The sequence below is a fragment of the Diabrotica virgifera genome, chromosome 7 (genome assembly GCF_917563875.1).
Source record: "Diabrotica virgifera virgifera chromosome 7, PGI_DIABVI_V3a".
NCBI lineage: Eukaryota > Metazoa > Arthropoda > Insecta > Coleoptera > Chrysomelidae > Diabrotica > Diabrotica virgifera.
The window spans coordinates 24,545,589-24,559,248 of NC_065449.1; the positions used below are offsets into that span (position 1 = coordinate 24,545,589).

At 36.6% G+C, this 13,660-nt stretch overlaps 1 protein-coding gene across 2 annotated transcripts in view; it reads left to right on the forward strand.

Annotated features, from left to right (window-relative positions):
• LOC114324798 (serine protease gd-like) overlaps positions 1-13,660 on the forward strand; it is an 83,976-nt gene that overhangs the window by 36,284 nt on the left and 34,032 nt on the right. For both annotated transcript variants that reach the window (XM_028272647.2, XM_028272648.2), the window contains exons 3-4: positions 1,189-1,345; positions 6,679-7,000. In XM_028272647.2, coding sequence (XP_028128448.1) covers positions 1,189-1,345; positions 6,679-7,000 — 479 coding nt within the window. The remainder of the gene's footprint in view (positions 1-1,188; positions 1,346-6,678; positions 7,001-13,660) is intronic.

Below are 13,660 nucleotides of genomic sequence, written 5' to 3' on the forward strand. Positions count from 1 at the left end.
TATCGCGTCTAGTCTCTGGGATAAGGTTATGTCTTATGATTACCCGGTATTGATGTGATACTCGTTGCTCCGATACTTGAATATCTGGGTACTCTCTGCAAAATTCGGCATACAACTATTGTCGGTAGCCGATCGTTTCTTGACCGAGGTTTGTCACCTTATAGTAGAAGCGCAAAATGTTTTCATTAATGGACACAGTCCATTTCATGCGCTGCCTCAGTCGTCCCGCTTGAGTGAACACCGGCTGATGTTCCAGCGCAGCACCTTCAGCGGGGGAAGCTTTGCTGTTGTTTGGCTCGCTTGTGGTTGTTGTTGTTGTTCGGCTGCAGCTGATTGTATGACAAGGTCCCGCCTCCTCAACACCCTGCCAACGACGTCTCGCATGCTGTCACGTCCAGCGCCGGCTCCAGACGTGCCCTGGCGATTCCCAGGCAGCGATCCTAAACACAAATAAATATTCTCCATATTAATGGGTGTGCATTTTATACTTACTGCCAGGTGTCAGTTTTTGTTCCACGGCAAGTATCCCTACTACCGTCTGGGTACTGGCGCTACGAATACCCAGAGAGTATCCCCCATTCGCAGGGGGCCGCGCCTGATAGAAGAACTGACAAAACACTCCCACAGGTCAGAAATTATATTATTAACGTTATTAATAATTATGTTAATTAACTATATTCAGTCATTAACACATTTTGTGTTAATTTTTAGGGTTTTTACCTTTGTAATTTTGGTGGCTCGGCATATGATGCCTGTAACAGCACTGATGATGCTCTGATTAGCGCAGAAACAATCTGTGATAGATGTAGCCCTTTAAGTATTTTTTTAAATAAATATAATTTTTATAAAGGAATTTTTCCAATAAAATTTATTTGTGATTAATGGTATACAGCCAGCTACAGTCGGAAAAATGAAAGAATACCCATGAACGAACATATAAAACACGCTGTAGTTTCCTGTCACCGTGACACAAAGAAAAATTGCCCAGCGCAAGTACTTGTAATAATAATTATTACTTGCACTTGCGCTGGCCAATTTTTTGTATGACACGGTGACAGGAAAATACAGCGTGTTTTATCTGTTCGTTCATGGGTATTCTTTCATTTTTCCTACTGTACAGGAATTTTTTTTTGTGGATTTTGGTTTGGTCTTACTTATTATTATTTAACTTTTTCACTCTTTTTTTAGAAATTAAGACTGGAAAGGAAAACTGATTTACATGAACTTAATGATGGCACGTCGGAAGTTATATACAACATATATTTCCCATCTAACGCAGTTATACCTAAAATTACTGGACTCACATTTAACGATAAAATATACTGTAGCGGTCCTAAAGAACCACGTAAGTCTTTTACAGACCACATTACCTTATGCTAACTCAGTTATTGAACGTTTAAAAAATAATCATAACTCTTTACATAAACAATATAATATGTACAATACATAGTACAATATTTGGTTAATCTTTAATCATGATCCAGTAAAGGTCAGTCCAATCTCTTATATTGCTCAGCCAGGATTTACTTTTCCTTCTTGCGCCTTTTTTTCATCTATTCTTTGTAGTGTTTTTCTTATTTTAACTCTCTGTAGAAATTTTCTGGTTGGTGTAACTCAATTTATATCCCGCTACACAAAAAAGGAATTACTACCAGATTTGAAAACTACCGAAGCTGTCACTAATAAATAACACATGCTAGTAAAATTGTGTTAAATATCATTAAAAACAGATTAAAAACCTATCTACATTACCAAATACCTCAGGAGCAAGCTGGGTTTGTAAAGGGTAAAGGTACACGGGAACAAATCCTAGACCTGAGGCACCATGGCGTTGACTACCAAAAGGCATTTAATTGTATTATCTGCTGGATAAATCTGTGGTCCATTTTAATAGAAATGGGCACACCAATGCACCTGGTGACATTAAAAATCTGTACCAGTTCAATATAGCAACAGTACGACTAGATCAAAAGTTATCAAACCAATTCAAGACCAAGAGAGTTGTTAGTTGTTAAGGATGCGTGTTATCACCTGATTTATTCAACACTTATGGTGAGCATGTCATGAGGATGGCTTTAGAAGGATGACCAGTGGAGTAATAGTCTCTCTCTTCAATCCTGACCCCCCGGAGGGAGTGTAGTGGTCGACGTCATGTCGTGTATTGTCCGTCTCCAAAGATCTCTATCTCTGGTCATTTCTTTTAACTCATGCGTATGTCTTTTGCATATTCCCGTAATTTGATCAATCCATCTTGTTGGGGATCTTCCTCGTGATCTTCGGCCTTCCACCTTTCCTTGTATAATGAGTCTTTCCATGTTTTCTGTGTTTGCTCTCATAACATGTCCAAAATATATTAATTGTTGGAGGTAAACTTTACTGGAGAGTCGTTGGCTAACTTTTAGCTATCTTAAAATTGAATTATTTGTTCTATGGTCGGTCCAAGGAATTCGTAGCATTCGTCTCCAACAGAACATTTCAGTGGCGTCTATCTTTCTTCTTTCCGAATTTCTCAGGGTCCAAGATTCACATCCGTAGGTCAGTATTGGGAATATTAAGCAGTTGATCAACCTCATCTTTAACGCTCTTGAAATATTTGACAGTCCTTCCATATTGTGGTAATTTTTGCTGTAGTGACTTTTGCTAGATCACATCTACGCTTTATTTCTTCCTGTAGTGACCCTGTGTTTGTGATTAATGATCCCAGATATAAGTATGAGCTCACAACCTCAAACCGATAAATTGTGGTTATGTGTGGATGATAGTTATGTAGTCTATCCACTATCATGATCTTTGTCTTTGATATGTTTATTTGCAGACCAAATATTTGACTTTTGTTTTCAACCAGTCGTATAAGATCAATCGGCTCTGCTTGACTATTTGCAAGAAGGGCTGTGTCATTTATTGAGATGCCTTTTTCCCAATCTTCAAATGCTCTTCTCATAATATGCTCTCCATATATATATTGAATAATTGTGGAGATAGTATACATCCCTGTCTGACACCCCGTTCTGGATGAAATTCGTTTGAAAGTGTGTCAAGCACTTTAACTGATCCAGTAGTGTGTTCGTATAGTTCAGTTATAAGCGAAATAAGGTGTTGGGGTACGCCTACTTCTTTTAGTATTCGCCATAAGTGTCTCCACTTGACCCTGTCGAACGCCTTACGATAATCTGTAAAGCATATGTACAGTGCAATATTAAATTTCCTAGATTTTTCGATTATATATATATTTCCTAGATTTTTCTACGGCTGCCGCCGCCTCTCCATACCCAGCTTCCAATTTTTTCTATCGTAACACATATCTTCATCTAATTGCATCGAATCCATTTCCTCCTGAATATTGTCCCTCCAGCTTCTCCGTGGTCGTTCTCTTCTTTTTCTCTCCGGTGGGACACACACTAATATTTTTCTCGGCCAGCGAGTCTCATTCATTCTTTTAACGTGACCGAACCATGTCAGCTGTCTCTTTTCAATATCGTCTATTATAGTTTTTTCCACCTTCATACGTTCTTTAATTGTTTCATTTCTTACATGTTCTAATCTCGAAACCTGACAACTTCTCCTCAAAAAGTCCATTTCTGTACTAAGTAGCTTCTTTTTATTTCTTGCACTTATGTCCCAAACTTCTGCACCGTAGAGTGTAGCGCTCTTCATTATACTTTCATATATTCTTTTCTTTGTTTTCTTCCTGATAACTTTGGCCCACAAAATTGAATTGAGGGATCTAGTGATGCTTCTACCTTTATTGATCCTGTGTTGTATGTCATCTTCACTATTTCCTCGTTTGTTAAATATAGTTCCCAAATATTTGCATTGTTTCACACCAACAATATGTCCTTGTTCCAATGGTAGTTTTTCAATGTCTTCGTTTCCCACTATGAAATATTCTGACTTATCCATATTTATTACTAATCCTGCCTGTTGGGAATGCTCATTTAGCTTCCGTATCATATAGCTTAAGTCATCTTGATCTTGGGCTATAAGAACTTGGTCGTCCGCAAAGTATAATGTAAATAGGGAGTCGTCTCCCACTTTCAGTACCATCGGTTATACTGTTTTTGTCCACCTCTGTAAGGATTATTAAATGCCTCAGTGAAATTTTTGCCGTTTTTGATTCTGGTGTTAGTGGTCTCATACAACATTCTAGTTGCTTGTATGAGTTTTCCATCGATACCGATGTCTTTCATTGAATTCCATAGTTCTATTATGGGGACACTATCATATGCTTTTTCTAGGTCGATAAGAGCGATGTGGGTTTCCTGGTTTCTTTGTATTGTTTCTTCTAGTGCTATTTTTAAAGTGAAGAGATTGTCTACCGTTAAACGTCCCGCACGAAAACCAGCTTGTTCTTCAGCTTGCTTTCCTTGAATTTCTTGTTCTATTTCATTTCTTAATAGTCTGGAGTATAATCTTCCAATGGTGCTGATGATTGCGATTCCCCTATAGTTTTTGGGGTCATTTTTAGGTCCCTTCTTATTTATGGGAGTAATATGCGATGTTAGCCATTCATCTTGTACTTTTTCTCCATTCAGGCATCTGTCGAAAAGATTTTTAAGCATATCCCATAGTTTGGGTGGTCCATATTTTATTAATTCATGGTTAATTCCTCCAGCTCCGGGTGCTTTCCGGGATTTCATAGTTTTAATAGCTTCTTCCACTTTGGTTTTATCTAGTTCTATTTCATGTCCACTCTGTATATCATTCTCTTTTTCTTGTATTCTTGTTATGTACTGTGGTCATTTTTCTACCAATAATTCCTTAAAATGTTGTTCCCACTCGGCATCAGATATACTCTTAATTGTGTGCCCACCTTAGATTTTTCAATTATCTGTCTTATATTCAACAGGTGTTCTCGAGTACCTCTACTTTTGGTATATCCAGTTTGGTCTTGTGGAATTTCTCTTTGAAGGAATGTTTTAGTCTCTCATTGATTATATGTAGCATTATTTTACTGGCATGTGATATAAGAGAAATAGTTCTATAATTGTCGCATTTATGGAAGCTGCCTTTTTTATGAATTGTTGTTATTGTAGATTTTGTCCAGTCTTCAGGCCATTGTTTAGAATGTGGTAGACCACATGCTGAAAAAATAGTTGGGAAGTACCAAAGTGGCTTCTGTAGACAAAAGTCAACAATAAACCAGATATTTGTTCTGCGACAGATCTTAGACTTCGAAAGCGCATATGACAATATGAACCGAGAATTCTTAATAAAAGCAATGAAAGAATTAATTACACCAACACAACTAATGGAACTGATAAAAGAATCTCTAAAAGTAGAAAGTAAAATCCGGATACAAAACGAACTAACGGAAACAATAATAGACGTGAAAAAGGGAGTAAGCCAGGGAGACGCTCTATCATGCATCTTGTTCAACATCGTACTCGAGAAAATAATGAGGGACACAACAATTAATAGTCGAGGAACACTCATTAATAAAAGCGTGCAAAAAGCATTTGCAGATGATGTTGAGATAATCGCAAGATCAAGAAGAGAAATGATAAAGGCATTCAATCAAATAGAACGAGCTGCACAAAATAGTGGCCTTAAAATCAACCAGAACAAAACAAAATATATGCAGGTAAGTAAAAACGCAGAAAGAAGGCAGCCACAAAATATAACAATAGGAAAATATAACATTGAGGGGCTAAAAAACTTTACATACTTGGGATCCCTAGTCACGTCTGATAATAACGTTGCGGAGGAAGTGAAGAGGCGAATATTTATTGCCAATAAAAGTTACCATGGCTTAATTCGGCAACTAAGATTAGATAACGTCGCAAGAAAAACAAAATGCCAAATATACAAAACCTTAATAAGACCGGTACTCACATACGGCTCAGAAACCTGGACACTCACTAGAAGAGAGGACACATTGCTAGCCACCTTTGAAAGAAAATTCTTGCGACACATATATAAGGGCACAAAGGAAAACGGAGTTTGGCGAAAAAGGTACAACTTTGAACTATACAAAATATACCAGGAACCGGGATATCATAATATTCATTAAAATAGAACGGCTGCCTTGGAAGGGACATGTAGAAAGAATGGAAGAAGGCGATATACCAAAAATATTCAAACAGATGCCAGTAGAAAAAAAACAAGATGAAGACCGAAGATGAGATATTTAGAACAAATATAAAATGATATAATAACCTTAAAAATAAAAAACTGGAGAAAAGAAGCACAAAACAGATCAGAATGGAGAAGAATCCTGGAACAGGCCAAGACCCAGAAATGGTTGTCGAGCCAGTGATGATGATGAAACCGGTTTTATAGCGTTATACGCATTCTGTTCCTAATCGCCCCTCCTTTCTATTGTGGCAGTATTCTTCACTTAAATTTCTTTTGAACATCGCCTTGGAGATGCCCTTTAATAATGTATGTATTTCTCTAAGGGGTCCATTGTAACATTGTTTTTGGGAATTTTCCTTCATTCGTCTTACGTGTCCGTATCATGCTAGCTGTTGTCTTTGGATGCCATCTATGAAAGTTCTTTCTATTCCCATTTGTTGTCTAATATCGTCCTTTCTTACGTGTTCTAGTCTAGATCTTCTTGCTGACCTCCTCCAAAAATCTACCTCAGTGGCTAAGATTTATCTCTAATCCCAGATGTTAAAGTTCTGGGATCTCAATAATCTATTAAAATAATAATATAATCTTTATTTGTACTCTTAGTAGCAACATTCGGAAAAATAACTGACGTTTGGTCTCAAGACAGCTTCCAGTTTTCTCGACAAAAATATGGATTCTACAAACCAGAAACTAAACCAGATACTTCAGAAGACGATATTCCTGTTAAAAATCCAAATCAAAAACTACCTGCAACTCCACGAGTACCAACTCAACGAGTACCAACTTTACCAGTACAAACTCAACGAGTACCAACACCAGCTTCACCCAAAACCACTCGAAAACCTCCTCAGATTCCATCACGACAGCATGAAGTACCTTCTGTGGTTGACCCTACTGAGAATGATCCGTATTATGTTAATGACGAGTATGTTCAAAAATTTTACTATAATACTCGTAAAATCACTTTTTTTATGCACTGGTTAATAATGAGGTTATATGGGCTGTTCCAAAAGTAGCGCAACGATCGAATACTTCGCGAGATGAACACTAGATCAAAAAACTGAAAAATACATGAACCCTTTTTAATCTGAAAAATACATGTTCAATAATTTTCCAAAATCTATCGAATGACACTAACTACGACCTCCCACTCCTCCCCCTAAAAGTGGAGTGGGGATAACTTTAAAATCTTAAATGGAAACACCCAGTTTTTATTGAGGATTTGAATTGCTTACGTAAAAGTAAGTAACTTTTATTTTAGACATTTTTTCGAGTTAGGGATAGATGGCGCTATAACCAGAAATCGAAAGATTCATCGTGATACAATAACTAAATTATAGATACTGTGACGATAATATAATTTTATCGTCTAGAGTACGCCAATGAATTAAGTAAAACCTGTTTTTGTACCGTCTTGAGCGATATAAAAGCGGGATCGAAAAGCCTAGTTGATTATTATTCTTGGAGCGTTGATCGAAGAATAATAAACAACAGCGGGGTATAAGAGGTGAGTTTATGAAAGTAGTATTTCCCGACCATTTTCCGCTGTCGTTTTGGCGAGCTGAGCGAATCTGGCAGTTTACCTCTTACCTATCCTTTTACCTATCATTATACGAGCGGTGATCACATATCCCTAATATATTTTTTCATCTAGCGAGCTGAGCGAGATTCCCTTTCTTCTCTTTCCTTATGGATTCATACATCAATCGGTTTTAAAACGTCTTGCGACGTTGTCCGATGCCTAATTTCCATGACACTCTATCATCCCATTGGCCCTCTCTAAGATCTCTTGCGCTCATCGCCTTCGTTACTCCCTCTCTCCAAGATTTCTTGGGTCTTCCTCTCTTTCTGCGGTTTGGTGGTACCCATTGCATAATTATTTTAGGGAGTCTCGAGTTATCCATCCTCTGGACGTGTCCGTACCATATCAGCTGTTTTTTTTTCTATGTCTGTTGTTAGAGAGCCGTCAACCCCCATTCGCTGTCTTATCTCATCATTACGTATTCTCTCTCTGCGTGACACTCCTACTGATCTTCTAAAAGCGTCCATTTCTACTGCCTCCAGTTTTCTTCTGTTGTTTTCGGTTATCCGCCAAGTTTCTGCTCCGTACAATCGACTGCTTTTAATAAGAGATTCGTAGATATTGTGTTTTCTTCTTTTTCCTATTTCATGATTCCACAGTACGCTGTTTAGACAACCTATTGTTTTTCTGGATTGTGTTATTCTTCTCTTTATTTCTTCATCATCTTTCCCCGTTGTGTCAAAAACGATTCCTAGATATGTGTAATGGTCGCAGGGCATGATGATTTCATTATTTTCTAATGTGATGTTCGATAGTTCGGTACCTATTGGCAGGTATTTTGTTTTTTCTGTATTAATTTCTAGTCCCCACTTTCTATTTTCTTCTTGTAATTTCCTTGCCATGTACTCTAAATCATCTTTATCGTTTGCTATAACAACCTGGTCATCAGCAAACTGCAATGTATATAAGCAAATCTCTCCAAGGTCTACGCCCATGCCTCTGCATTTTCGTTTCCACTCTTTCAATGCTTTTGCTACATATATTTTAAATAAGGTCGGTGATACACAACACCCCTGACGTAGACCTTTATTAACCAGGAAGCTTTGCGATAATCTGTTTCCAGTTTTTATTTGTGATGTTGACCCTTCATACAAATTTCTTAAGGCTTTTATTAAGGTGACACTAATATTCGTCTGTCGTAACACGTTCCAGAGTTTGTTTACAGGAACTGTATCGTACGCCTTCTGCAAGTCAATAAACATGAGGTGGGTTTCTTGATTTGTGCTTAATTTTTTTTTCTATTAGTTGTTTGAGGCAGAAGATATTATCAGTACAGCTTCTTCCTGTTCGAAAACCGGATTGTTCTTCTTCCTCTTGGTCTTTGTACTCCTTCTCAATGCGGTCTCTAATTATTCGTCCATACAAACGGCTGAATGTACTAGTCACTGATATCCCTCTATAGTTTTCACACTTAAGCTTATCTCCTCTCTTATGGATCGACGAAATATAAGCAATTTTCCACTCGTCGGGTACGGGAGAACCATTTATAAATTGATTTATGCGCCAAGTGACGGTTTCAAACAATTTTTGTGATCCACATTTTATTAGTTCGGCTGGGATATCCCCTGGTCCTGGAGACCTACCGTTTTTCAGTTCTTTTATAGCTTTTCTAATTTCTGTCACTTGTATTGTTATATCTTCTCCTTCAATGTTAACCTCTGTTGGTGATTGAGTTAAGTATTCGTCCCTATTTTCTGTCAGTAGTTCCCCATAGTACTTTTCCCATTTTTGTGTGGATATTAACTGAATGTTTGTGCTCTTCCTTTCGTTAGTTCTTATTTTATAGAGGAACTTCCATATTTCTGTACATTTTCTGCCTCCCAGGTAGGTATTAATTTCCTGGCACTTCTTATCCCACATTTCTCTTCTTGCTTTTACTGTTGTTCTTCTTGTTATTCTTTTGAGTTCCAGGTGTTCATCTCTATCTTTTTGTTGTTTACTGCTCAGCCATCTGATATACGTTTGCTTTTTCTCTTCTACGAGTGCTTCTACTTCTTTGTTCCACCATAGTTTTTCACTTTGTCTTTGAGTGTTAAAGCCGAGTGCTTCTTCTGCAGCTTTTTTAACGCTAACGACTACGTTTCTATATACCTCCTCTACTGTTGATGTTTCAGTTATATTCATTAGTTTGCCATCCAGTCTTTGTTGATATAGTATTCTTGTACTCTCTTGGGTCAAACTATCCAAATTATAACTTCTTTTTTCCAAAGTTTCTTCTTGTTTTGGTTGACAATTTGTTTGATTATGTGTTATTTTATATCTAAATGGACAGGTTACTTTTGATTTTACGACAAAATGATCTGAACCACATGTTATTCCTCTGTATGCTCTTGTGTCCTGTACTTGCATATTAGTATTTTGTTTTATGATGATATAGTCTATAATTGATTTTAAATTTTTTGTAGTTTGGGTCCAGGTGTACTTGTGTACATCTCTATGTTTAAAAAATCCATTGGTTATTTTTAATTGATGGTTTTCACATATTTCAATTAGCCTCTCACCATTATCATTCTGGTTTATTTCTCCGTAGGTCGCTACCACCTTATTATCTACTTTACGACCTACTCTACTGTTCAGGTCTCCCATAACTATCAATTCTCTTCTATTTCCAATTTTCGTAATTTCGTCGTTAACTTTAGCAAAGAACTCATCTTTGTTTGTGTAAGGTTCATCATCACTGATTGCATAAATCCCAAGTATCGTAATAGGTGTTTCTTTTATCGTTATGTTTACTCTTATTATATTTTCGTCTATTGCTTCAAAGTCAGTGATTTTATGTTTATGTTTTTTGTGTATTAGAACGGATACTCCTCTTTTCGCTCTCTCGTGTTTTGAAACTCCGCTGAATATATGTACATAATTGTTTACTTTTTCTATACCTATTCCTTTCTTCTTTGTTTCGGTTAAGACAACTATATCCATATCTAGTTTTTTAATTTCTTCAGTTATTTCTTCCATCTTTCCGCTGATACTCTGCACATTCCAGGTGCCAATGTTCATAATCCTTTTCCGTCGCCGAAGTCGTTTATTATTTAATCCGTCCGAGATTCCGAGGCAATCTTTAGACTTTTTGGTATTTTTCTAATTTTTACAAGTGACAGGGAACCGGCCTGACGTCTTAACCCCCTACCTGGAGGACCGGGTAATTTGTAGTCAAGGTTTTCTTCCTTTAGATTGGTTGTCTTACAAGACTAAAGAGCCCAATCTGCTCCTTTTCTTTCGCCGTCGATGTTTCTTCGCCAACCAGAATCCACAACCGCCCATTTTAGATCCGATTCTGCAGTTGTATGCCGAAAAAACAGGCCTGCCACTTCCGCCATTGACGCCGAACCGAAGATCTTCTTCTACGGCGTCTCCGCCGTTGTGGTCTTCACCCGTATCCCTGGGCAGGGGTCCGCGTTATACCCCACAGAACTGGGTCCCTACCTGAACTTCGCCACCTGTTCACTCCGGCCTACTGAAGTGAGAGGTGCCCACCCCTGCGACATGGACGCGCCAGGTAGGAATTACCCATGTGAGTGTTAGAGAAAATGGCTCTAACTCTCCATGGGCCGAGTTAATGAACATGTGTGATCCCATGCTCAAAAGCCCTTATACATTCATGTCGTATTAATAAAAGCAATTCCTATTTCACGCGATCGTCAAAATCATTCATTCATATCGTCAAAATCATTCATTCATGTACAAAATATCGTCACATCGGCCCGAACCGAAAGCTCGATGCGTAGATTATAAATATATTTTATTAACAAAATTAACGAGAAATTAAGGGTAATTATCTTATCTTTTGTATGTTTTGATTCCAAATAAAAATGTCTTAAAAAGAGAACTCTTTTCTTCGACTGATTTAGTTACCTGAAGCAACAACGCAACGACCTCGTTACAATACGGTCTAAAAAGGATATATTATGACTCTATGAATTTTCTTGTATCATTTCTAATATCGTTTCTGATATTAGAAAGTTACATACATTTTCTTGTATCGTTTCTTGTACGTACATTTGTGTCCTGTATGACACTATGCAAGTTCTTGTATCGAAAATTGTATGTACATAATTCGGCACGTGATTGGTCGAAATTTTGTTTGTCACCCTGTGTCACGTTACGTTACATTGGTATGGTAGTACTGCGTCTACAGCTGATTTTATGGATTTTATAAAATTTATAAACTTTTAAAAACTTATAAATTTAACATTTTAATGTTAACCAGAATTTTTACGTTGACTGTTTAAGGTTGATTATTTGTGTTTTTATTTTGTTTTGATATTTGTGCTAAAATATTTGCATTAGAATTATCCTCAGTTTGATCCAAATTAGGAACTACGTATTGTATTTTCCTCTATTAAAAAATTATGCAACATAAAATCCAAAGTTATAGTTTGAACTTTACTAGGAGCTAAATATATGGTTATTAGTAGAATAGTAGTGCATATATTAAGTATCAATAAAAAAATTATAAATAATACCTACAAATGTTGTTCTGAAGCTATTTCGTTGTGGCATTTTTATAATTAACAATTTAGATGGGCAATAAGCCACAATTAAATTGAAAAAATAATTTTATTAATAATACCTACAAAAACACAAACAAATTATGACATTTAGATGTTTTACCAGCAGGTTTTACGTTTTTGCTCTTTGCGCAGAAATTGGCGCAGTTCTTGTACAACAATCTGTGTCTGACACAAATTCTTGTATCGTTTCTGATATCGTTTCTTGTATCTGTGTAGGACACCATGCATTTTTGTGACATCAGAAACGATACAAAAAAATGCATAGTGTCATACAGCCTTAATATCTCGAGAAATACACTTCCAAATGAAAAACCTAAAAGTACATGTTAAATATTTATCAAAAACCTATCGAATATCATCAAAAATTACTTTCCACCAAAAATGTGGGGGATAACTTTAAAATCTTAAATAGGGACCCCTATTTTTTATTGCAGTTTTGGATTCCTCATGAAAAAATAAGTAACATTTATTCGTAACATTTTTTTAGAATTGTTGATAAATGGCGCTATAATCGGAAAATATGATTTATTAGCGCCATCTATCAAGAATCCTAAAAATGTATCGAATAAATGTACTTATTATTATTTCATAAGGAATCCAAAACTGCAATAAAAAACGGAGGTTCCTATTTAAGATTTTAGAGTTATCACCACCCCACCCCCAGGGTGTGGAGTAGGGGCTCATGTTTGGTGTCATTCGATAGGTTTTGGAAAAATATTAAAAACATGTTTTATGGTTTTTCATTTGGGAGTGTATTACTCGAGATATTAAACCGTCTTTATAATTTACCTATGGATTCACGATAAATCGTTTTTTCCAATTATAGCGCCATCTATCCACAACTTAAAAAAATGTCTCGAATAAAAGTTGCTGACTTTTACGTAAGGAATCCAAATCTGCAATAAAACCTGGGGGTTTCGATTTAAGATTTTAAAGTTACCACGACCCCACCTGCAGAGGGTGGAGAGGGATCGTGTTTGATGTTATTCGATAGTTTTTCGAAAAATATTGAACATACATTTTTCGGTTTTTCGATCCGACGACGTTCAGTTCGCGATATATTCGACCGTTCCGTTACTTTTGGGACACCCTGTATATAATATGTAATGTTATTATTATACAATCTCATTTTAAACATAATATAATAATAATGTATAATAATGCTATTAAATAGGTTATTTAGTCGAAGTAATAAAGCACTGACCCTCCGAAAAAAAAGGACAAGACGGATCTTAATAATTCTTTTTGCATTCGATTCGTGAATGCGCCAGGAAACTTTGTGACCCCTAGCCATGATATAATATTGAAAAACTGCATACAAAAAATGCATTCTTAAAGTGCATCTCAAACTTCAAACAGATATTAAAAATATTCAGAACTCGTCAATTATCGGCGGAAATGAGTTCAATTTTGTTACTTGGGGTTTTTTGGGGTCGCTGGAAACGAATATGATGTCGTAAGTGATCTCCGGAGTAATTGGTGCCAAGGG